The sequence below is a fragment of the Alosa pseudoharengus genome, unplaced genomic scaffold (assembly GCF_046254945.1).
Source record: "Alosa pseudoharengus isolate Yale_2024_CS ecotype anadromous, Long Island Sound unplaced genomic scaffold, YU_APseudo_1.1 YU_APseudo_1.1_scf_13, whole genome shotgun sequence".
NCBI classification, from domain to species: Eukaryota; Metazoa; Chordata; class Actinopteri; order Clupeiformes; family Clupeidae; genus Alosa; species Alosa pseudoharengus.
Window position 1 is genome coordinate 20,351,064 of NW_027468598.1, and position 24,423 is coordinate 20,375,486.

A 24,423-nucleotide genomic window follows, 5' to 3' on the forward strand; every position below is an offset into this window, starting at 1 on the left:
TAATAACTTACCAAATGTTGGTATGGCAAATCCAAAGAATACCACCCATCTCGCACAGCTTATACTACGTTTACAATACATATTTTACAAATAAATGTTAACTCAAATGAACAACTCAAAGGGATGACTGATGTCAAGAGAGCAAGCAAGATGACATGACGTTTAGGTGATTTCCTGAGGGCGCATTCTTATTTCCAGCACAAAGCATAGGTATGTATGTGTATAGCTACAGGGTAGAGCCGAAAGTGTTTCAGAAAAAAAAACTCTGGAGTACCTATCCAAATAGATCTCACATTAGGCAACAATATTTGTTGTATAACTTATGTCCTATGAAAATAAAAGGTTGTTTTAACTTAACAGTACATCCTGTTTCCAAACCAGCAGATGACACCAACCTCAGATGGGCTGCAACTTTACCACTTGCCATCAAATGCTTTCAGCATACACACACTTGAAAAAGCAAACACAATAAACAGTCTTTAACAACACAGATACTTCAGGCACAGACTGGGCTGAGCGTTGGTCAGTCATGTGTTTACACTGAGGGTATCGGTGCAAAGAGGCAAACAGGAAAACAGAAAAACAGGAGTGATGTCCTCACACCTCTTAGTTTTAGTTAAAAGCCTGGCAACTAAGTTCTGAACAGTCTGAAGCGGTGGTGATGTGGATTTGAGGTTAAGGCAGGTAAAAGGCTGTTACCGAGTAATCCAGGTGTGATGAGATGAAGGCATGCAATAGTCCCTGTGCCTTTAAAAAATTAACATAGATTTTAGTTTGTAGATTGCATAAACAATAATAAATGATTAGGCAGATCAGAGGGGTATTCCGAGTATGTGGTTTAGTGACAAACCTGGGTAAGTTAACTCAGAGTAAGTGGTAAAAGAAGAGCTGCATGGCTTCATTCTCCTTACAAAACAATGCCATATAGGGCTCTTGTTGTAGGAGGTTACTTACCTGAGTTAACTTACCCAGGTTTGTCACTAAACCACATACTTGGAAAACCCCCCAGTGCATAGGCATTTCTAAACAGGTTAGACATAGGCTATGTCATACAAAAGTCTTTGATTTGTTTGTTCTGGTGTATCTATTTTATAATTCTTAGTTTGATGGAAAGTAGCTTTATGTTCTATAGGCCTACTAGTTTTCCAAACTTGTATACTTGTTTTACTATTCTTATAGCAAGAAAAAAAATAGTGATCATTTGTATGAAAAGAAGCTAGAATTTTTGTTTGTTTGTTATTAATCTATGCAAATTATCTAACATAAAAAAAGAACTTGACATAAAAGCTAACAAAAATAACTAACATAAAAAACTTTACACTACAGATAACTTTACACCTGAAAGGAATATGATAGGCTATTCTTTCAATAAAAAAGTCAGTAAGCTATACATATGATCCTTGTTTCTGCTTATTTATTTATTTATTTTATCTCATTAACTTTGCAATGTTCTAATAAAAAATGTAAGCAAGTCTACGCGGAAAAGTAGCCTATAGGTCTTGTGAGATCATTCGAGAAAAGTTTCTGCCCTGTCAGTGAACTGTCTCCTAAGACCGGAAGGGCCCAAGAAAGCTCCACAGTCTGTCTATGCACTCTAGCGGTTTACTACCACTTTCCATACAAGAAAATGCTTTCCTATCAGGAGAGCATGCGCTGTAAGAGATGAACCTACCAAATGAACTCATATACCCAATAAATGCCATCTCACAGATGTTGCGCAAGCTAGCCTACGAGAAATGTTGGATGTTGGGCTTGAGCAGATCAGTTGTACAGGAGTGTCTGAGACCTCGTGAAATGTCAGTTGTAAGATACTTCCTCAATTGCTTTGATGACATGATATTGTTAAATGGATCTACACCATGAAATAGCATTAGCAATATTGTAACCTAGCTGTCACTGGCTACCAGTAAGCACATCGCAGGTTTTACTCATCGCTGTCATAACGTAGCGAGTGTGTTACCTGTCTGTTCGTCTTTTTGGTTATTCATTTTTGTTTGTAGCCTATTAGTTAGTTTCGCCTATGAGCAATAGCTATGTTTAGGCTAGGCTACTCAGCTGTAACGTTGACGTAGGTCAGTCAGGCATCTCGCTAGGACAGTTAGCTAGTAAGCTAATTTACTTTCGCATCCCCATAGGGTTTAGGCTACTATAGTTCACTGACCGCGAAAGAGTAACGTTTTCAGCATGTCAAATTTCCTATTCTTAACGTTGTGTCGATAATATTTTCACAGAGAATAAAGACGCTGAGATGTGCGCGGCACTTTATATTTTGTCCACGGTGACGGGGTATGTGTTGACCTCCGCGCTACTGTTGAAATGTCCAGCTCTGTTACACCGACGAAAGCAGGGGGTATTCCGGAGCAGGCATATATCCCATCGCGGGGGTGAGTGAAAGTTAGAGCAATGTCCTTTTATGAATGCTTGTATAGCTTTGGATGGTTGTTTGTTGTTGACAAAAATAATTTGATTATATACATTTAGCCTGCATTTAACCCTATTTCCTGCAACACATTCATGCAATTATAAGGCTTTTTTTTACAGGTTCCTGTAAATTGCTTTCTGAGTAATTGGTTGATGAATGGCCATAGTCATTAACCTGACTCTCGCCAGATGAATTTCGTTCCGCTTAGCTCCGCCAATATAAAAGGTCAAAGTAACAAAAATTAAATAAAAAGTAAATTACAAAGTAAAATGTCATTTAAGTCAAATCACCAAGTATCAAATTTAAATCTATCAACGGTCATTAAATGTAATCTAATTTGAAGTTTAAATCAATGTCATTTGAATTTTGAATTACGTTAAACTTGAAATCAATTGAATAAGAAGTTGAATTAATTTGAAGTAATACATTACATTTACATTTCCCTGTTGTTTTCATTTTGAATGAGACTTAATATTTCAGCCTCATGCAATTCCGTGCGCCACCATTTAATTCCAACGCTTTTACTTTGGACTTTGGTGTTTAGGTTGTACCATAGACTACCTGTCAATCATGCTCTGTCCCCCGCCCCCCCTCCACTGAATCTGAGTCGTTTTATCAGGTCTTTCGTAATAGACCCTTTCAAGAGAGTTCCATTATGTAAGGGATAACGGCCGCCGAGGTGTCCTGTTATACGGAATTAATGGACGAGGGCGAGGGGGAGTTGCCTCCGCCCAAGTCCATTAATTCCGTATAACAGGACACCTCAGCGGCCGTTATCCCTTACATAGTTAAGCCCACAAGGCTTCCGTTTTAACATTCCATATGTTATCTTAATGCAGAGGAAGTAGATTGGGAATCAAATAGAATGTTCAAGCATTGTTTTCCCAGTTTCCCGGTGTTCCAGTTTAGATGGTGAGCAGATTAACTGGTGATATTTGCATAAAATCAGTGAATATTCAACAAGACCCTGCCTACTTCTTAAGAGCGTTCTGCTCTGCCTCCGCCTAGTGCAGGTTCACATTTTCACGAAGTGTTTGTAAGTGAGACAGTATAACAGATATCGCTGAAAACATCTCCAGTGTATGTCTTACATGTCTGTTTAAGCATTATCCACACAAAATAGACACATACTGAATGAATGGACAAAAATAAAACTAGCGATCTAGCTGGGATTCGAACCACGCATGGACAAGAAAGTTGATTGGATTACCTTCTACATCATCTATACCACTACACTATGAGCCGCTGAAATCGATACCAGATTTCTATGTATATATTGAACTGTTAGTCAAAGTTAACACAGGTTAACATATGTGAGAAATATACGCCCATATGTTAACTGGTGCTATCACAATTTAACATGGGCATATGCAAGCCTCAAAACAACAAAATAGGTTCATCTTTGCCTCACATACCAAAACCTAACTGATGTACAACTGGCATGTCCCACTAACACTTTATTCCGTTTTGGGGGTTAATAATATGAAACACGTCAGTCGTGTGCAAAAATGATCATAGTGTCATATGTCTCGGTGAAGTTATGCAGTGAGCCGTCTAGTGATTTGAAGTGAACACATGAAACTTATTTTCTCCGAGTTAAATATTTAATTTGTTGGTAATTTGATGACACAAAATGGTTATCATGGTAGCATATATTACAAAACTTCGATGTAGCTAGAGAGTTTGATGACAGATGTTGCTGTTTCAGATTCCCACGTAGCCTAAATTAGAAAATAGTAGCCTAGGCTACTTACTGCTACCGCTGTGTTCAGCAGCCTGTTGCAAAACATTCACTTAGCTTAGATGTTTGCTATAATGAATATCTTGATCGATTGACAAATAAGCTGTCACAAGACAACATAGACCTACATTCATTTAATAGGAAAACCATGCTATTGCATAGATACAAAATAACCAGTGGTGTAATTGGTTAGCAGGGTGGACTATATACTGCTAGCTTGCTATTTTAGTGAGCAGGTCGAGGCCCAAGTGATCTTCATAATTTTTGCGCATTATTATCACAATGTGTGTTTCTGCACAAAAAACGAGCAACGTCTGATGGGGTCATTTGTTACTGTTTGTGATGCAAAATTGCTGAGGCAAAATTCATCTGCATTATTCAAGGCATGCATTCGCTGTGTTTGCTCATGTTATAGGCTATCACCAGTTAACATGGACATCAGGATAGCTAGTAAGCTAGTAGACTAGTCTACTAGACTAATGACAAGCGTTGCTCTCTGTGGCGTAGTGGTGATAGTGCTTACTGCTTGGAACCATTTGCCTCAGTGAGACTCATGTTCAAAACCCAACAAAACCTTCGCTGATTTACTTTGACACATTTCCTGTTTGCACAACATTTTGTGTGGATGCTTAAGCAGACATGCATTATACATAGCGATTCCCGCATGTTTTCGGCAAGATCTTGCTTCATATTCTGTCGCGCACTGTAGGCTTGTGAAATTGTGAATCTCCAGCACTGGAAGGGCGGAGGCAGAGCAAAGCGTTGTTAACAAGTAGGCAGGGTCTTGTTGAATATTCACGGATTTTATGCAAATATCACAAGTTAACCTGCTCACCATCTAAACTGGAACACCGGTTTCTTTTGTTTTGTTTTCTTTTGTTACCATAACAACGTATGCTAATCTGTACGGTACATAGCCATGAACTGTTTATTTCTATGAGTGGTAGCCATGGCGAACATTTTGGATAGTGAGGTAAGACTTTTCATCATCGAAAAACTTCGATTTGCCACAAACTTGCTGAACACAGATCACACGAATGATGCGTTACGTTTTCACATCGACTGGCTTCAAAGACCTGATAAATCGACTCAGATTCAGTGGAGGGGGCGCGGGGGACAGAGCATGATTGACAGGTGACAGTACAACCTAAACACCAAAGTCCAAAGTAAAATCGTTCGAATTAAATGGTGGCGCATGGAATTGCATGAGGCTGAAATATTAAGTCTCATTCAAAATGAAAACAACAGGGAAATGTAAATGTAATGTATGACCTCAAATTAATTCAACTTCTTATTCAATAGATTTCAAGTTTAACGTAATTCAAAATTCAAATGACATTGATTTAAACTTCAAATTAGATTACATTTAATGACTGTTGATAGATTTAAATGTGATACTTGGTGTTTGACTTACATGACATTTTACTAATTTTATTGAATTTTTGTTACTTTGACCTTTCATACGCCTAGCTTCACTCACATCCATCTGGGGCCTCTTCCATTGACAGTGATTTCAGCACAAGATTGTATGGTAGAGCCAATCAGGATGCAGGGCGGGAGTTTCATAGATGTGACATAGCGTAGAAGCGACTGTGAGACTGTTATCAGCGTCACGGGTTGGCTTCGATGTGAGTGGTTGAAGTAGCACGTCAATAGATGACGGACAAGCGGCTTATCCAATCATATGCAAGCATTTTTTGATTAGGCCCAGCCTTCTGAAGCAACACTTCAATGGATTGATCCCAGATGGAATAGTGGAGCTAGGCGGAACGAAATTCATCTGGCGAGAGTCAGGTTACATAGTCATATCCATGTTAGGTGAACTGACCTTTATCTGCATACTTTTAGTATTTCCTTCACAGCAGTGCATTTTATTTTTACACTTCAGTGTTCAGTTAGGCTGGGGTTGAGGTCATTGTATGTCATGGAGTGATTTTTTAATTAATTAATTAATTATTTAAAAAAAAAATTGATCATATCATTACATGACTCATCAACATCAACCTCAAATAAACTGAAGAATAAATACAGTGTGCTGTAGGCCCTACAAAAAAATAATTTGAATAGATTACTGCATGAGATCAATTGTACCCTAGTCGCTGTAAAACTCATGGTGTATCTGAACCTATGATCTGAACTCAGGTGGCTCGTGGTTTAGGTAGGCCAAAATTAGACTTAAAGTGCCTATGATGATATTATTAGTCCATCAACAATATAGGCTACTGCTGTGTAACATCATCAGTATGAACATGTTTAAACTCTCACTGTCTAGAGCATTTTAGAGCATTCCTAAAGCATTATTCATGCATATTTATTTAAATGTCAAGGGCCCAGTTTAGCCTAACTGTGAAATCATGTAATACATCATGCTAAATCAGGTTTGTGTTTACAGGAGCTGGAGAAAACTTGGAGAATACAATGGCAGCATTCAGACAGTGAGTATCAAATTTGGCCAATCTCTTTACTTATGAAAGAAAATAAAACATCAGTTATTTTAAGCTCTAAATATGAGTTCATGCCAGTATTTAGAAATCATACTGTAAAGTAGGCTATACCACTGCCACCCACATCTCACTGTATATATATAAGTCCTGAGTCCTGACTTGTTTCTACAGCAATACAGTGTGTGTGTGTGTGCGTGCGTGTGTGTGTGTGCGCGTGCACATGTATGTGTGTACGTGTGTGTGCAAGCATGTTTTTATGTGGTATGGTGGCCTACTGCCTGTATGCTTGAGCCACACTGTCCTCCACTAGTCTCCTTCCCACCACCTTCACCTTTTTATGTCTTAATCAGTGCAGTGCAGCTGGGCACAGACATGTTGGAGCTGGACTGTCATCTGACGAAGGACGAGCAAGTGGTGGTTTTGCACGATAGCAACCTGATGAGGTCAACAGGTGTGAGCGTTGACATCTCCGATGTGGCCTATGTGGTGAGTGACCAGACTGGACAAATGCCCTCTCACTATCTGTTCCCAGGATTCACACTAAGCTCACTGGCCCACTTTGACATTTATCTGCTGGACAACTCTCTGACCTTCACCAAAGAAAGCAGACACTCACTCAGTGTGTGTGTGTGTGTGTGTGTGTGTGTGTATGTGTGTGTGTGTGTGTGTGTGTGTTTCTGTATGTGTTTGTGTGTGCATGTTTGTGTGTGAATGTTTGTCCTTTCTCTACACAGGATATCCCTCCTTACCTCTGCAGACTTGGTGTTACCTTTCAGAAAGGTAAGGATTGTTCTGAATGGCAAAATATGATGTTTAATAGATCATGTGTTAATGACTGTACTGTGTTACACATGAGGTGTTACTGAAAGCAGGTGGTCATCACATGGTTGAAGAATAGGTCCACACAGTCAAATTGAAGATGCTACAGTGTGCTCTGTTCCAAAAGAGACACATAATCCATATTAAATAGCTAGACTTTTGTGCTATTTCATAATGTGTTGGTGTGTAAATTTCAGTACATTGAATGACACTGTACCTGACTTAGGGACTACAAAGCATATGAATAGAATAGGCGTAATTTGAGGGCATTATACCTCTCATGAGTTTGGAGTCAATTATGTATGGATATTCATGTTCTGTTAACATTTCTGTGATGAGTAGTCCACGAATAAGTGTTGAGAGGTAAAGGTGGGCTCCATATGAAGTATAGTCCAGTGCCTGGTGTGTAATTTATCCTTTGTCCAAATAGAGTGTTATTGTGAGGGAGGTGACGACAAGCGTATCCCTTTGCTGAGAGAGGTCTTTGAGAACTTCCCCACCACACCTGTCAACATCGACATCAAAGTCAACAATGACACCCTCATCAAAAAGGTCTGGTTTTCAACAAACCCTACTGTCCTTTCACTCGTTTGGATTTTGTGCGCATAGTCTGTGGAGGCCCTGTCTGAAGAGATTATTGCTGGTCTGCTTTACCACTGCAGGTCTCAGAACTAGTGGTCAAATACGATCGGGAACATCTGACTGTGTGGGGAAACTCTAACAATACAATTGTGAAGAAATGCTTCAAGGAGGTAAAGAACCAAAGAGTCAAAGTTTGTTAAGTGACTTGTCAGGCTTTAAGATATGTGAATGGCATGTCTCATTGTCCCTTGTGTCTCTTCTGTGGTGGTTAGAACCCACAGATCCCACTGCTGTTCAGCAAGCCCAGAGTGCTGCTCCTGGTGGGGCTCTTCTACACTGGACTCCTGCCCTTCTTCCCTCTCAAGGAGCAGTTCCTAGAAATCCCCATGCCTTCCATCATCACCAAGTGAGCATCCATTCACACTCAGCCACACAGATGAATAGGACCTTTTTTAATAATGCATCAGCTTTTAATCATGACTTAATCATAACAGTCCCTTTGGCTTGCGATGGCACAGAGCCACTTGTAGACACAGGCGCTACCACATGACATTTAAGTGTGAAGAACTTCATTGAAGTCTCAGGCTCTACTACAGCCGATACAGCTGTTCTGCTGATTGTGGTGCTGTCTGTGATTAAGTTAGTTGAGTTGACTTGATTGAGTTAACAAAACTGGTTCAAACCAGAACATATTTGCAGATCTTTGTGAAGTTTGTACTGATTAATCAGCAGAAATGTGATTTTTGTGTTTATGCCAGACAGTTAGGAAACATTATGGCTTTTTAACCATATTCCTCTATTCCATGAACATTGCTCACTAATCTCATGAGTTGAGCATGATTCGTTATTAAATTTATTTAAGTTATTTTGCACATCAGCAAGCTTCTACAGCACTTCTGCTGATTCATTCCTTGGTAATTTTGACAAAACCAAGGTTGAAATGGGCGTCTTAAATTACTGCTGAACCAAAAAATGTACTGTTTGCCTCAAGTTCATGTCGGCTAAAAGATAAGACTTTTCTCAATGAACGCTGACATTTATCGACCATAGAAGAGACATTACAGAATATTATGTTGCACTAATAGTGCATAGACAGAACACATTATGTGCTTTCACATTATGTTCTTTATAAAATAATGGATAGACATTACATTGGATACATTAGGCCTATGTGCAAAATATGATTTGGGGAAATAGCTTTATTTTGCTTACGTGTCAGCAGGCTGTACACATGCTCTGGAGAGCAATGAGGAAATCTTGGCTTACGCTTTAGAGTTACAGCAATTGAAGTAACGTTAGTGTCTGCCATCAAACACGGAAAAGCTTTAGCCACCTAGTACTGACAAAACTGGAAGGGAAATATGAGAGCATCATGATTGCTTTTGTTTTTTGTAGCCAATAACGTTACTGCAATTTGGTTTTTCATGGTGACATAATGATAGCATTTCAACAACTCTGCAAGTGCCACAATCTTAAAGCTGTACTAACTAGTAGCGTAACTGTTCTCTGCGTTTTTGGGAATTTGTTCCTTTTGAAGGAACTTCCCTGAATTCACTGACAAACCATAGCTTCACTACTGAATCTAATTAGACCTCTTGCCGGTGCAGTTAACAACTTGTTGAGCAACATTTTAGCACAAAGTTAATGTTATAACTTACTTTAGTGTGTCAATCGACATGGAAAATACATGTTTTCTTTTCAATAGAGATTGAGTCTCGACATTAGATAACAGCAGTGCTTTCTATATGATAGCCCAGCTGACTATTGGATACAATTGTAGATTTTGTTTTACCTTATTATAACTTTGACAGCCCTATTGAGAATACATCTGCCAATATATACAGTCCGACGGGTGATTTTACATGTTTCATACAAAACAATGACTAGGACATAGCCCACAGCAAATAGAATACTCTACATTTGTCCAATTTAAGGGATATCATATCAGCTGTCTTGATGTTACTCAGGTTGCATGTTTAATGGTTTGTTTGACATCAGTGGGACAAATATTTCACTGTTCAATTAAATGCAGCTTGTTTCACCCACAGGTTAAGGGACCCCTCTAGATTGACTAGAAGCCAGCGCGTGTTCATTTGGCTTGCTGACACGTAAGTCTGAAATTTTGTGTGAATTACAACTAAGCTGCTCTAACTGCTTTCCTTCTTAGGCTGCCTTTTTACCTTGTTTCATGGTTGAGATGATGCACATTTCCACTGCTCTTTTTCAGGCTACTGATGAGGAAAGCACTGTTTGATCATTTAACTGCTAGAGGAATACAAGTAAGCACATATTTGTCCCCACTTTACAACTGTTCATACTACTGCGATGGGAGTGAAGAGTCGGGAGGATGAGATTTAAGGACGTCCTTAAGAGATTACTTGGTGTCAGAAGTCTCAGCAATTTCACTGACTTTATGTCTGTTTTCCCACAGACTTTTGTCTGTACTTTTTAAATGCCTAAACAATAACACATCCCTTAAGTCATTCAAAGAAGCAAAAACTTCTGTGAACTACTTCTTCAGATTAACCCCAATCTCGTCTGGCTGACTGTGTGTGTCCGTGTGTGTGTGTGTGTGTGTGTGTGTGTGTGTGTGTGTGCGTGTGTGTGTGTGTGTGTGTGTGTGTGTGGGTATGTACACGCATGTTTGTTTGAGTTAAGAGGACCCACTCCACACATCTTCCTGGGAAAACTACTGTTCTTGCTCATAGTCTCAGTGCATTTAGAAAGAAATAAAGGCATACTTTCCATCATTATAAATCCAAGTGCAATGAGTGCATATTGTTGTCATCTTGTGTCCTCATTGTCAAATGTAAATATAAATGTAAAATGAATAAATGTAAATGTCATCTGTCTTCGTTAACTCTTCAGGTGTATATTTGGGTACTGAATGATGAGGAGGATTTCCAACGTGCTTTTGACCTTGGCGCCACTGGAATCATGACCGACTATCCAACCAAGCTGAAAGAATTCATAGAGAAGAACAGTATTAGATTAAGTAAAGAGTGAGCGGTGTGTTTAGACACTCTGCTGTCCACTTAAATGAGGCGCATTTGGTGGGTCAAGATTCAAGAATGATTGGTGGTGGAGACAGTTTTTGTTTGCGTGTCTGTCTCTTTTTGTGGAATTACACCAACTACCATTTTTTCAAGTTTACCTTATGTCTTACCAGTGCAGTAGATAGACAACTATTGTCAACCCATTCAAAGGGCCCATTGTTGTGGAAACCATGTTTTTGTATTTGTGTGTGGAAAATGGAACGACACTAAGAAAGAGGAATAAATCAAACATTCCAGTGTTTCATTTAAAGCACTAATTTACACAAGAACCCCTGTTATTAAAACACAGTAAAGAACAAGAATGGTTTAGGGAGGCCAACAGATTTTCCTTTGTAGTTTGAGATCTGTGTATTTTCAGCTGTGACATAGGCAGCTTATTTCTGGCCTTATTTCCAGGTCACAAACTGCCAAAACTACATTTATTTTCTTTATTGTTCTTTAAAACTTAATGATCATTGTCTTAATGAAAGTATAAAAAATGAATGAATGTCCAATTAAAGAAGTCTTCTTGTGTGAGGAGAATCAGTTTGTTCCAATAATGTAATGATATTGCTTTTGCTAGTTTGCAGACCATCTGTGAGATGTCAGTGCTGTTTACAGTGTAAGGCATCTAAACGTTATGTCTCTTGAGCGACATTTAAGGAATTCAATCACCAGCCACCTTAAAGATATGATCCACACAGCAGCACCATCTAGAGATGCTCTTCATTTTATTTGTACTATGACCATATCAGAGGAGGAGAAATCAGTAAACCAGAACTGATCATGGTTCCTGGCGCAGGGCATTAAACCTTAACCATGGTGTGGATTTTAGTGTGCTGCACCGCTGTCACCACTGTTTTTTTTCCCCCTTGTGGACTGTGGTGGTGGATGTCCCATCTTGGGGCATCTGCTTCTTAGTTGTGGCTGAATGTATTGTTATGGAACACTAAGACTTGTCCTTGTTAAATGTGTTCTAAATGTGGCAATTCCAATTCAGGGGAAAGAAATAATTATTTACCACTGGGCTGTTTTTATTCAAATTTGCGTATAAGGTGTTGTTTGGATGATTACATATGTATATTTGACATCAGCACAATGTCTTTTATTTTTCATTATTTGTTTTGTTGGATGCATACTATTATACAGATTGTCATACACTGGTGAGTTGAGCAAGTCATTTTAAACAAGGTTAAGTATTGTTGATAATGTACTATTTATGCATGGATTTCTTTGCAATAAAGGGCTTTTTAAAAAGCACATAAAAATGAAGAAGTAGACCATCAATATGAAGAGATTTCTCCCCTGCTAAAGTTTTGCGTTTACCTAAGTCATTGTAACTGTTATGGCTCAGTCATTTGAGACTTCACAGGTTTGTCTGTCTGTGCTACCAGTGTTAAAACCTCCGAAACAGATACTGTACAGTATACTGTAGGTGTTGAGTGGCTTTTCATTCTCAATGAGAATGTGTGGCAACAATGCAATATGATGAACTGCTAAAACACAGGTATAGTTTTCCATATCAGTCTGGATGTTTTGTAACATGGGCACTGTGTTTCACTCCTGTCTTTTTCAAGTCATGTACCTTATTGCTGTTAGTTGTCTGAATTTTACAAATAGTGATTCATTTTCAGTGATTACTGTGTATTTCTGTTTAATAAATTATTTTTGAGATCATACCTGTCTGCAGTTTACATATCCATGTATTGATTTTCATTAATTTCATCAGCAGTGTCCTCATGCATGCATTTTTCTCCTCAGAATACTGGTATTTATTTAGAAATTTGAGCCGTCTTCTTTTTCAGTGGAAGTGGTTGTCAGATAAGGCCTACCACAAGGTCACTCTATCCTCTGCTAAAAGGTCAAGATTACAAGTGACATATTGTTAAGATGTATATTATGTGGTACTCTTTGCGGTTATACTTTCGTTGATAACAGGCGCCAGAGGGCGCCATGCTCCATCAGTGGAAGTTGCCAAAAAATCCTTTTCTCTCATTCAGAACCATCACATGTGGTAGCCTGCTAGGCCTTTTGTATTTTACGTCAAGTTTAAAGAATGCAGTTATGTGTCTTGGTATCTTTATCAATAATTTCGAATGGATGCATTTGCCTACTGCTTGCTTTAATCATCTTCGAAAAACTGAATTATTATTTGGGGAATTCAGCTGGGCCAGACATTACTTTTTGACGCATTTATTCCACGACTGAACAGCTTACCACATCATCACACCGAGATTGGATATTTTATATTTTGATATCGTCTGTCATACAATAGTCATATTGTTTTGCAGTAGTGTTTTTTCAGCTCAAATTATAGTCCTGCATATAGCATTTGTTCTATTTCGAAGATATTGTGGGATATGTGTTGTTGATGTCTGCTGCAGCTCACGTTCTCCTTAAACTGAATTGCAGCTGCAGGTAGATAACAGTACGCTCTACTATTGGTCGTTTGTGTTTTCTTTTGACCAATGAGGGCAATGTTGCTATGCACTGTCGTTTTATTGGTTGGTGGAAACAACTGTCACTTTGACTTCATGCGAAGTACAGTGTGATTCTGCATGATTGCATCAAACTCAGTTGATACATCGCGCGTCAAAATACCACGTCTGCGACCGACTTGCAAACGTGATTAAAGGAAATTTGCCTGGGAAGGAATGCAAAGGATTTTCCCTGAATAAAGTTCGTCCGGGAGGAAGAAGTGGCGCGGCCATTCTGTCTATATTTTTTTCCTCTTTTCAAAGGTAATACCTAGAACTTAAAGTTGTTTTGCACGGAGCCTAGAAATAAACCGTTTCGTGAGTGTTAATGTCTTGCTGCATCATTGCCGTCATGAGTTGATTTGTGCATTAAACTGGAGAGAGTATACTGAGATTTTGTGCTTGCAGTCGGCAGCAAAAATAGTAGGCTAGATACAAACGAGTTGTTTTGTTGAATTCATGGGATGGCGAGGTCCGCAGTGGGTCTGCTTGTTATTACACCGTTTCTAACGTTGCGCTCGTGGCGTGATCTTGCGCCACCAGCAGCAGCAACAGGGAGACGCATCCTTATCCCGCTGCGGATGGCGCATCACCCGTGTTGTTTACTTTGCCATCATCAGTATCTCGCTTAAACTTACCAACGTACGTAACGACGTTTCTGATCCTATTTAAGTGGGTTACATTTTGGTAGCCCTCTTTGTATAAGAGAGTTAAGTGACGACATGCCCCTGGCAATACCTCCCCCTGAGTCTGCGTCATGTTTATTTTTGTTGTGCTCGTTTGGACTTGACAGTGAAAAACTGTGATCAGTTTGTTGTGAGAAATATATGTGCCCTTAGGAGGAGTTATCTCAGTCTATTGCAACTTAAATCAGTTGTGTTGTAGGCTACTGTAGGAACATTTCGCAACATGATTTCAATGTTATGAACAGTGCATAACCGTATCGATTTGGAATCAGCCTTCAGTGTGGGAGGGGAGCGTTACAAATCATTTTGTTCTGGACAAACTGACTTCAACACTTGTCTGAGCATGCCTCTTACCAAGATGTAGATCTTTCGACACTCAAATATTCTGCCATTACTTGTTCAGCCATGAACTGACCACTGAAATATCACCAGCTCCATCATATCACAATGTTTGCCATGTGCTGTGTTAAGTATGTGGTCTGGACAGTTCTGATCGTCTAGGCCACAGTGGTTCGGATTCCATCCACAGTGTTGCTGGATTGATGGACTGTGCCCTTTTTGTGCCATCTGTGCACTGCAATGTCTAAAATGCTGGCCTACATACAGGCCTGATCATATACACACTGTCGCCGCTGCATCTGACCTGGTTCACCACAAATAGATTATACACTCAGACACACCAGCGCATGTAGGCCAGACAAAATAATGGAGGAAAAAAACATCTCACATGCACAGCGAGACCGTCGGTTGCTCAAGAAGAGACTCCACACTCACAGAAGACATGTGGTTGGCAGTACTTGGGGAATATTGTTTGTATATCAGCAGATGCTACAACCACAATGGAGTCATGATATACAGATCACCTCCAGACATCCTGAAAATTCGGTGACATTTACTGAAGCGGTACAAAGCTAATGGTTGCATTCAAGACAGCACTTGTGTGGGGACTGCCATCATTGTTGTTTTTTTTGTCTTGCACTCACCCACATGGACCGTCACTTCCTATTTTGGAAGCACTCTGCGCCCGTGAACATCTGTATTAGCAATAGGATGTGGAAGTGTTGTTAAGTCTCCTGGGCAGTTGCGCAATCCGCTTTTCTTGAAGAGAGTGCACCACTTCCAAAACTAAAGTCTGAAAAACAACTGGGTTGGGGGGGGGGGGGGGGGGGGTTCCTTTAACTGAATTTACTTTAATTGAGTGGTTTGAGGAGGTTACAGCTGTTTTTGGTATTGAGGTATTTTTTGGTTCAGTTAGAATTCTGTTCATGATGTCTATGTATATCTTTTGACCGGAAGTCACCACATTCCCACTTCAGCTAGTTGCCTCATTTTTATGTGTTTATGAAGCGTTCACCCAAAGTGTATGGAGACTGTCCCACAATGTTTCAGCTGTAGGATCTGCCAACACCAGCCAGCTGTGGGTGGTGCAATGCCCACAAAACAGTTTCAGTCACGAGGACAGATCAGAGCCCAACACAAGGACACTCACTCCTTGCTGTCTCTGTTTCCATCCCACCCACCCTCCCTCCCTCACTTTCTCCCCCCTTCTCATCTTTATCCCTCTGTCTCATTCTCTCTCTATCCCTCTTTCATCCCTAATCAACTCCCACTCCCTCCTCCCATCCTCCCCGGGCCTTTTTTTATCAACAGCTCTCTCTCTCTCTCTCTCTTCCTCTCTTTCTCTTTCCCCCTCTCTCCCCCTCTTACCCCCTCTCTCCCCCTTGGTCTCTCCCCCTCTGCCCTACTGCTGTGGCTGTAGTTGCTGTTATCACCGTTAGCAGTGGTGGCGGCAGCAACAGCAGCAGCAGCAGCGGCGCCCGGTTATGTAAGAAAGGTTGTTTGGAGACACAGGAGCCTTGAATGGAGCACGGGGTGCTGCGGCACACAGCCTCGCCCGTCACACAGCTGCAGCGCAGAGCGCATCAGACATCTCCCCCCCCCCTTTACTGGAGGTAGATATTGGGGGGGGCTGAAGGACGCCGGCGGTGACTAAGTGCTGGTGTTTGTGTGGGGGCTGGGGGGAGGGGGACTGTTTGTCACCCGGAGACAAGTCACTTGGAGACGGGCCGTTGCTAGCCAGCGCTGCCCAGCGAGATGGACGTTGGGGTAGATGTGGGGGACGCGGCGGGTCTGCCTGTGAGGGGGCTCATCTGCATTGGTGTGGTGGTGTATGTGTCTGTGTGTGTGTGTGCACTGCAAATGGTGGTTTGTTTTGTGCCAGTCTCCCTTCCTCCCACTCCCTCTGTCTCTCTCTGGGGAGGCAACAGGGGTAGAAGCATCCCTCCTGTTTGTCCTCTGATCATCTGGCTCGATTAGGCCCCCATGGTATGACTTCCTCATCGTGTTGATGTTTCAGCCCACATCAAACGTCTTAGATTAGGTACGAGTTAAGCCAGTGCTGTTTATGTAATGCAGTTGCATCACACACGGTCATTCATTAAAAAATAATTCCCCACTGTGATAACAAATATCACACCAACTTGAAAACTGCGTTGTTTTCAGTGTCATCATGGAGTGCTTGTAAAACACTGAAACCCGCAGCAGCATTCCTGCCACACCTATCCTGCCAGGCATTCCCAAACCCTCTACGACGGCCAGGATGGCTTGGACACGTCCACCTCGACCACTCCCTGTGCCCGCTGCTGCCCTGCCCTGCGTGCCAGCGCCCATCCCAGGCAGCACCGCGCCGTTGGAATTCCCCTCCAGTGGATTCATGCTCCAGCACTCGCGGCACTTGATTTATTTATTTATTAATTTAGTTCCTAATTAAATGTGCCACCGCTCTGACACAGATAGCCATGCTAACCGCAGTTCACGGGGCACATTTGGCATTGATTTGGGTTGTGTGATTGCTCGCCCAGGGCTGGCAGTAGAACAGTGTTATGGGTCAGGGCGCTGATTAGATGGGGCTTTTGTGATGATGGGAGTTAGGTGGATAAGCTGCTGAACATACTGTTTGGTCTAGGCTGATGCTGTGAATGCTGCTCTGTCCCACCTATCAGTGTACTGTGTTACATCTGTGAAATCTGAGACAAATGCTGAAGGCCAAAATATTGATCCAGGGAGGGATCCTGTTTTGCCATTTAAGAGCTGTAATCTTTTCTCTCTCTCTCTATCTCTCTCTCTCTCTCTTTCTCTCTCTCAAAAGGATGACTTCATCTTTCGATTTGCCTGGTCTAAGTTAAGTCTTGGGGAAAAAATCATTTATAATTGAGTTGGGAGTGCAGGTTAATGCAATTTCAGAAGATATACTTAGGACAGGTACGTTGGCAGGATCCAGTAATACTCTGAGCTCTCGTGGCATGGCATGAATCCTATTTACACTTCTGCTAAATCAGCTCATCCTTCAGGACTCATCGAGAGAAAGACCTTCAACTTGTAGGGCTCTGTCAGATGCCTGCATCACTGAGCCTGACCCAGGACAAACCATTGATTTTTCTCCATTGAGTCTTTGCTTCCTGGTTGTAACTATACGCGTGGAGATTTAAAAAAAATACAGAGCTTGCAGAGCTTGGAAGGATATGTCTGTTTTTCCAATGTACAGTACATGTATTTGTCGGAGTGAGAGTAAGTGAATCCTTTGCCATTAATACTTTATATCCTATATGAGACACATTAGTTGTAACTTTAAACTCCCAAACAAATACTGGCAGCACGTTTGGCCTGGTATTTTTTACAGACGCCCAAAAATACTCACGCTACTTTTAGTGCTGCAAAGAGGTTCACTGAGGTTAGACCAGGTCGCTTGGCTTGAGTTTTTAGAAGACTTTGTGTGTGTGTGCGCATGTGTATGTGTGTGTGTGTGTGTGTGTCTGTGTGTGTGGGGTGGCCTGCGGCCACTCAGTGCTTCCTTTATGCTTGTGCCCCACGTCTTTGGCTGGCGAACAATGGACAAACAGACACTAGTGCAGCCGTTACGCTCATGCCACCAGGGCCCCTTAAAAGACCTGGCCTCAGCTGCCCTTTCCACTGTCTGTGAGCCGCACTCCCACACACTCCACTCGAAAACTGCAACAGGGCCAAAGAGAGAGGACGAGGTGTGTCATCCGACCAATGGGAGGCCGCAGGTCCCACACCCAGTGTATGGTAGTCGTGAGCTGCTGACTTCAGGAGAGTTGTTAAGGACAAAGGCTCTTTGCAAGCATGTGTCCACATCCTCCTACGCTGGGGAACAGTTGGGAGTCTCCTCCAGTTAATGTCTCAGAGTTGGAAGTGTGTATTTGCAGACTCGTTCTGTTAAATAAAGTAAAATGGTTGTCGGGAGTTGGAGATAACAAGCAGATCTTTGACAAAAAAGGGACACAGACTTTGTGTGAGTACAATGGCTTCTCTGGGGACTGAATCAGCTTGGTTTAAGCTCATGTGGTCTGTCTCCTTCACTTAGTCTTTGTCTTTCTTCTCTTTTTCTGGCTCTGGCTGTCTGGCTGACTGTGTGTGTCCGTGTGTGTGTGTGTGTGTGTGTGTGTGTGTGGACAGGTGTGTGCCTCCTGCCCGTCCCCCACCACGGCCCTCACCTGTGTGTTGCGGTGCTTCCCCTGCGAGCCGACCTGGGCCGGCAGCCCCTTCCTGCACCGCCCGCCGACCCCGCCCATGGTCACTATGACGCGCTCCAAAACCTTTCAGGCCTACCTGCCCAGCTGCCACCGCACCTACAGCTGCATCCACTGCCGAGCACACCTGGCCAACCATGACGAGCTCATCTCCAAGGTAACTGTTGCCCTCCGACACACACACATGCCTGTCACTCTCCCTGGCAACAAACAGCTCCCCACTATGTTCCTGTACAAGCATGCAGAAAAACAAACTGAGAGGGGAAATTGATTACAAGTGAAAGAAAGTGTCAGAAAAAGTTTAAACAAAAAAAGAAACTTGCACAAAAAAAAAAAAACTCAAGTGAAGGTGAAAAGTGAGACCCTCATTGAGGGGAGACAAGAGGACATACACTGGAATGATTTAGTGGCCGTTACCAGTCTGTCTTTCTCATAGGTTTTCTGTCTCGTTTCTCTCTAGTCCTTTCAAGGAAGTCAAGGTAGAGCTTATCTGTTCAACTCAGTGTAAGTATCTCCTTTGGTCACTGAGAAATATCCTTTTCAGTGCCCCCACAACCAAAGAGTAAATCACGGTGGCCAATATGTTGCATGGTTTAATACCACCACTTGTGACTTGTGTAGGACTCACAACCATGTATACAAATCAAATAAAGTGTTATTGAATTGTTAATACTTTCTTATTTTACGTCTTGTCTTACAGCTTGTATTACATTCCTCTTTTCTCTCTCTGCTTGTCTCTATTGTTCCCCGTCCTCTCTCTCTCTCTCTCTCTCTCTCTCTCTCTCTCTGCAGGGTGAATGTGGGCTGTGGGCCGGCGGAGGAGAGGGTGCTGCTCACTGGGCTTCATGCTGTAGCAGACATCTACTGTGAGAACTGCAAGACCACGCTGGGATGGAAATACGTAAGCAGCCCTCCTCACCCAGCACCACCAAACACCCCCCCACACACACATCCACACACCCACACACACACACACACACACACACACACCCACACACCCACCCCCACACACACACACACACACACACACACCTAGACACACAAACAGACTTATTAGCAACAGTGCAACTTAACAGTTTAATTGTAATGGAAAGATTTTACACTGGAGCAGAGTGGTGCCCATTGTGGGCCTAATGGGTCTGGATTTGGCAAACGAGGCACGATGGAACGCTCACTGATCTTCACACTCCAGTGTTCCGCAGCAGGGACCTCAGTTCACCCGACCAGCATGAGGAAGTCCTCCCTTTCACATGCTCTCCAAAAGACAGTTAAGCAAATAAGGCCGCCAGCTAATGTAAGCAAAGAGATAAGTCAGCTCGGACTCTGCGGCCATCCAGTTTCGTTGTTGTGGTACTGCAAAATGACCGGTGGTTGACGTGTATTCTCTTTGTAAAAAAAGAGAGTCCAGTTACAGACACTGGTATTTATCAGAGATCCGGTCCTACTCATGTGTCAGATTTATAGCCCACCTCAGGAATACTGGCTCACAATGGATACACATACGCATACAAATCAGTGTTATGGTGTAACCACGGTTACTCCTGGCATGAAGCAGAGGTGAGAATCATTGCAGCTTTCGAAGGCCAAGGTCAGACAGCAGGTATCTGCTTTCCCTATCAGGGAGAGGTTTTCGGCGAGAAACCACAGCCATGGCATTTAATACACACGACCAACTGCACTCCACAAGCTGTAGGACATTCCTGCCATGGTGTCCATTTTTAAAGTCAGAGCGGTCAAGCTCTGATCCCAGTGTTCAAGTTCAGTCATTGGGAGACAGTGGATTCTTGGATAACGGAAACCATTGCTTGTGCTGGCACATGCAAAATAAAAGTGGTAGCCATTACTACTTTTCCGTTTGAGCAAACCACACATGGCTAGACATGTCTGTCTTCCATTCATGTTGGCCCACATATTTATGAATAGGAGGGCAGATATTAATGTTTCCAGGGTCCTGTGTCCAAGTTCTGGACATACTTGACCTAATGCACTTCTAAACTGTGACATTTAATATTGCTGCCCCCACCACCACGGGCACCGCCGTGCCAAATCCGTCCGATATAAAAAGAAAAGGATCAACAGGATATTAAGCGCCACAAAACGATAGCACGCAGGAAGAGCTGGAGACTTAGTGCAGAGTGCAGGCATCCTGCACGATGCTTTGAAGACATTTCAGCTGTATTAAAAGATGAATGCTTTCAATATTATTGCCGTGTCATCTAAAGGTTTCCTCCTCCCTCCTCCCCCCACTTTCCTTTCCTCCCTCTCTCTCTTGTCTTCCTCACCATCTTTTGCTCTTTATCACTCCTGTGTCACACTCTTTATCTCTCTCTCTCCCTCCCTTCCTCCCTCTATCTCTCTCTCTCTCTCCTCTTGCAGGAGCATGCCTTTGAGAGCAGTCAGAAATACAAGGAGGGGAAGTTCATCATCGAGCTGGCTCACATGATCAAGGACAACGGCTGGGATTAAAGGAGCCGCGAGGAGCATAAACAATTTGGGTGGGGAGGGAGGGGGTATAAAAAACACAAGGGATGATGGGAGTTCTTATGGCGGATGTGTGGGTGAATGTGTGAACTTTTGGTTGTTCATTACTCCCCTGCCCTGTCTCCCCCACCTGTGTTCACCCTTCTACCCTGCCGAAAACAAACACACACACACAGACACACACTTTTACTCACATTTGCACAGTACCCTTTGGCGACATCGGGATAGTGAGGAGAAGATAAGCAGGACGTGTGTGTGTGTAAGTCGAAGCGTTTTAAGGTTGCACGTGAGTTCAGGTGGGCACGTGACTGTTGCAGTACCTCAGTTTACACGCAAAACACAGATATACCCACAAACGCAGATGTACAGCTACATCTTGAGGTTCACAATGTAGAAGCAAGCTCTCACACACTCACACACACACGCACACACACACACACACACACACACACTCTGAACCAGACGGACAGGACAAAAACATATGAAGCAAATCTGAGTGTGGGTGGGCGTTAGATGGCCCTAGCGTGTACGCTACTGAGAAAGGCCAGGCTTTTGACAGGATCAGGGGCTCTGGGTTACAGAGCTGATGGGGTTTCTCTCTCAACCACTCTGTGTGTGTTTGTGAGTGTGTCTGTCTGTGTGTGTGTGTGTGTGTGTGTGGACGTGCTTTTCTAAGACGATTATCCCCAAATCCACCAACTGGGGCAGCCCTATGCCAGCTGTGCCACAGATGCTCTGGCACTGGAAGGGGCATTGCACTACAGTGCATCAGAGCATGTCACAGGGGGGAAGGGGCATCATGAATGCCATAGAGAGAGAGAGAGAGAGGGAGAGAGAGAGAGAGGGATAAAGAAAGATAGAGGAGTACAGAGAGAGAGAGAGATTCCCCAAATCAGATCTCAGTGAGCCATACATAGACAGAGAGCCTTCCAGAGTGTGATGTCACTTAGGATAAATGGCTTAAGTGCGATGAGAATGTGGTCTTGAAAAGATGATGGAACTTCCAAATGACCCCCGGTTAACCCTCCAGTGTCCTTTCCAATTTCTGAGAGTCTATTAGCTCCATTGGTACCAGGTACCAGTCTTCTTGACCTCACATCAGTTAACAGCCATGTAAATGACATTATGTGTGCAGTCATGAGAGTATATTTATTTTTTAGGTGTCGTGTCCAGATCCGTGTGTTGTCCAGTGGGTCTGTCGTGGCAGTTGCACCCATGACCACTGTTTTGTTACTGTAGTGGTGTTTGTAGCAGGTTTGGTGTCTGTGGGAGACACTATGGACTGACGAGAAACAGGCGAAGGTAGCGAAACTGTGTCTGCAGTTCGGTCGATAGTCTGTGATGATCTTAGTAAACTGTTACACTGCCTCTCTAAACCAATCTAACTTTGAAACACTCCCTAAATAGTAACCAACCAATCAACCCAACCCCAACCTGATTGACCCATTCACTGCTATTCTTGCTGGAGAGTCGCTCAGTAACCAAGGCAACAGACAGTTGAGACACAGAGTTCGGTGCTCTCTGAGTCCCCCAAACACAACCAAAGAACTCACCCATCTATGGTAAGCAGACCAAAACTGAAGATCCCGCTAATGCTTGGGGAGGGGGGAGGGGGCAGAGAGTTGCAGACCTTCTGGTTGGAATATCTGAAAACCAAGCTTCTGGATAGCCTTTTCTCTCTGAGATAAAAAACAATGCATTGTTTGCTTTTGTAAATGACAGATGATAATATATAAATATATAAATATATTCACATTATATATAAAGCATTATCATTTATGTTGATTGACCTCTGTGTTCAATGAAATGTAAATAGCTATGTGTCTGTATTATTTATGATTATTATTTTAGCATATGCCATGCTTTCTGTGTCAGACCCCATCACTGGGTGTATGATATTTGCTACTTTTTTACTCTTTGAAAAATGTTTCAATATTAGTGTCTTTTCTAAAGGACGAGGAGATATTGACAGTACAATTGGAACCTCATCAAATAAAAGCAAACCCAAATACATCTTGATTTCTCTTGAGTTTGTTCCACTGTGTTGACTAATGGGATGGCCATTCCACAAAATAAACTGCAGCCAACTTTTATTTAGCGGACAAATGTCCTCTATTAATGTTCTCTTTCAACATTATAGGATTATGGTGCATATTTGCAACAATCATTGTCAACAGAACAAATCAAAAGAGCAATATGTCACTAGTTCCCAAAACAGTCTTGCCAGGCGCTGGCAGGTACTGCAAGTGTCTGTATCTTGATAACACCATTTGTTCACATTATGGGGCACAATTGGTGATTTGATGATGATAACAGAAAACAGCCTGAGGCACTGGAGATCCTCCCCGTCTTCTAGCCAGAGATCTTATCAGTAGGGATGGCCGTGGCATATGGCCTCCTGCTCACAGAGACGCTCGGCGGAGATGACTCATGCCCAGTCTGTGGGGGTGCAGTTGCTTGAAAGACGACTTCTGTATGGCTCTCAGTGTAGAGGTGTGTCACTGAAGGATGAGTGTGATCATTAAGGTGGTGTTCTGTTGACAGCATTTGTCTACAGGCCTGTGCCAAGACCCGTGTGAGAGTATGTACAGTATGTTTGAATATGCATCACATGCTAAAGCTTGGCAGTGGGGGAACAGTGGTCCTCTGTATCCCAGTCAGATCAGATCAGCCAGATAGTGGACTCTAAACCACAATAGACCCTTATTTAGCATGTAGACCTGCAACAAGTCACGGCTGGATTGTTTTCAGTCTGTTATCTGGGTAAGGACAGGGGGCTGATGAGTATGTTAACCAAGGTGAGGTATGACAGCATAATTCTGTTACTGTATAATAATATATACAGTGTGTATAATGCTAACATAGCATAATTCTGTTACTTTCTGAATAGAGACAAGCTGACATATTGCCCTAATAGCCCCTTTATAATAACTCATAAACTGGTTGTTACAGTAACTGAGGCAAGGAATAATACAAATATATATATTAATTACATCTTTTAATAATGTCAGAAAAATATAATTCTTTTATGAACTTATGAAAACAAAGAGAGAGCTGGATTGTGACTGGAGACACCAGTAATCTGATGTGTCGGTGAGCAGGAAGGAAAAATGAACACGTTATGTAAATATTCCATGCAGAGTGATTATTGCAGCCAGTCTTCACCTCGTCTCCTCTCTGATTTTC

General features: G+C 42.3%; 2 protein-coding genes across 3 annotated transcripts; both read left to right on the plus strand.

Moving 5' to 3' along the window:
- Nucleotides 1-1,666: 1,666 nt before the first annotated feature.
- gdpd1 (glycerophosphodiester phosphodiesterase domain containing 1) lies at nucleotides 1,667-12,720 on the plus strand. Of its 2 annotated transcripts, none has more exons than XM_076282446.1 (11): nucleotides 1,667-1,803; nucleotides 2,232-2,384; nucleotides 6,556-6,598; nucleotides 6,958-7,093; nucleotides 7,342-7,387; nucleotides 7,857-7,978; nucleotides 8,089-8,178; nucleotides 8,281-8,414; nucleotides 10,057-10,116; nucleotides 10,236-10,287; nucleotides 10,877-12,720. In XM_076282446.1, exons 2-11 carry the CDS (start codon nucleotides 2,249-2,251, stop codon nucleotides 11,012-11,014), a joined length of 957 nt encoding a protein of 318 aa, XP_076138561.1. In that variant the 5' UTR covers nucleotides 1,667-1,803; nucleotides 2,232-2,248; the 3' UTR covers nucleotides 11,015-12,720. The 2 variants fall into 2 exon arrangements, with proteins under 2 accessions (XP_076138561.1, XP_076138560.1); XM_076282445.1 differs by having other exon boundaries at nucleotides 1,668-1,796.
- Nucleotides 12,721-13,635: 915 nt separating this feature from the next.
- On the plus strand, nucleotides 13,636-23,097 carry ypel2b (yippee-like 2b). Its single transcript, XM_076281557.1, has 5 exons — nucleotides 13,636-13,784; nucleotides 18,683-18,913; nucleotides 19,217-19,260; nucleotides 19,549-19,657; nucleotides 21,133-23,097. The coding sequence occupies exons 2-5, from the start codon at nucleotides 18,797-18,799 to the stop codon at nucleotides 21,220-21,222; spliced, it is 360 nt and encodes a 119-aa protein (XP_076137672.1). The 5' UTR covers nucleotides 13,636-13,784; nucleotides 18,683-18,796; the 3' UTR covers nucleotides 21,223-23,097.
- The last annotated feature ends 1,326 nt before the right edge of the window (nucleotides 23,098-24,423 follow it).

Coding starts and splice junctions, on each gene's coding strand:
- gdpd1 (XM_076282446.1), top strand. CDS start 2,249: ATGTGCGCGGCACTTTATATTTTGTCCACGGTGACGGGGTATGTGTTG. Junction 7,388..7,856: donor TGGTGTTACCTTTCAGAAAG/GTAAGGATTGTT, acceptor TTGTCCAAATAG/AGTGTTATTGTGAGGGAGGT. Junction 10,117..10,235: donor TTCATTTGGCTTGCTGACAC/GTAAGTCTGAAA, acceptor GCTCTTTTTCAG/GCTACTGATGAGGAAAGCAC.
- ypel2b (XM_076281557.1), top strand. CDS start 18,797: ATGGTCACTATGACGCGCTCCAAAACCTTTCAGGCCTACCTGCCCAGC. Junction 19,261..19,548: donor GCTTATCTGTTCAACTCAGT/GTAAGTATCTCC, acceptor CTCTCTCTGCAG/GGTGAATGTGGGCTGTGGGC. Junction 19,658..21,132: donor CCACGCTGGGATGGAAATAC/GTAAGCAGCCCT, acceptor CTCCTCTTGCAG/GAGCATGCCTTTGAGAGCAG.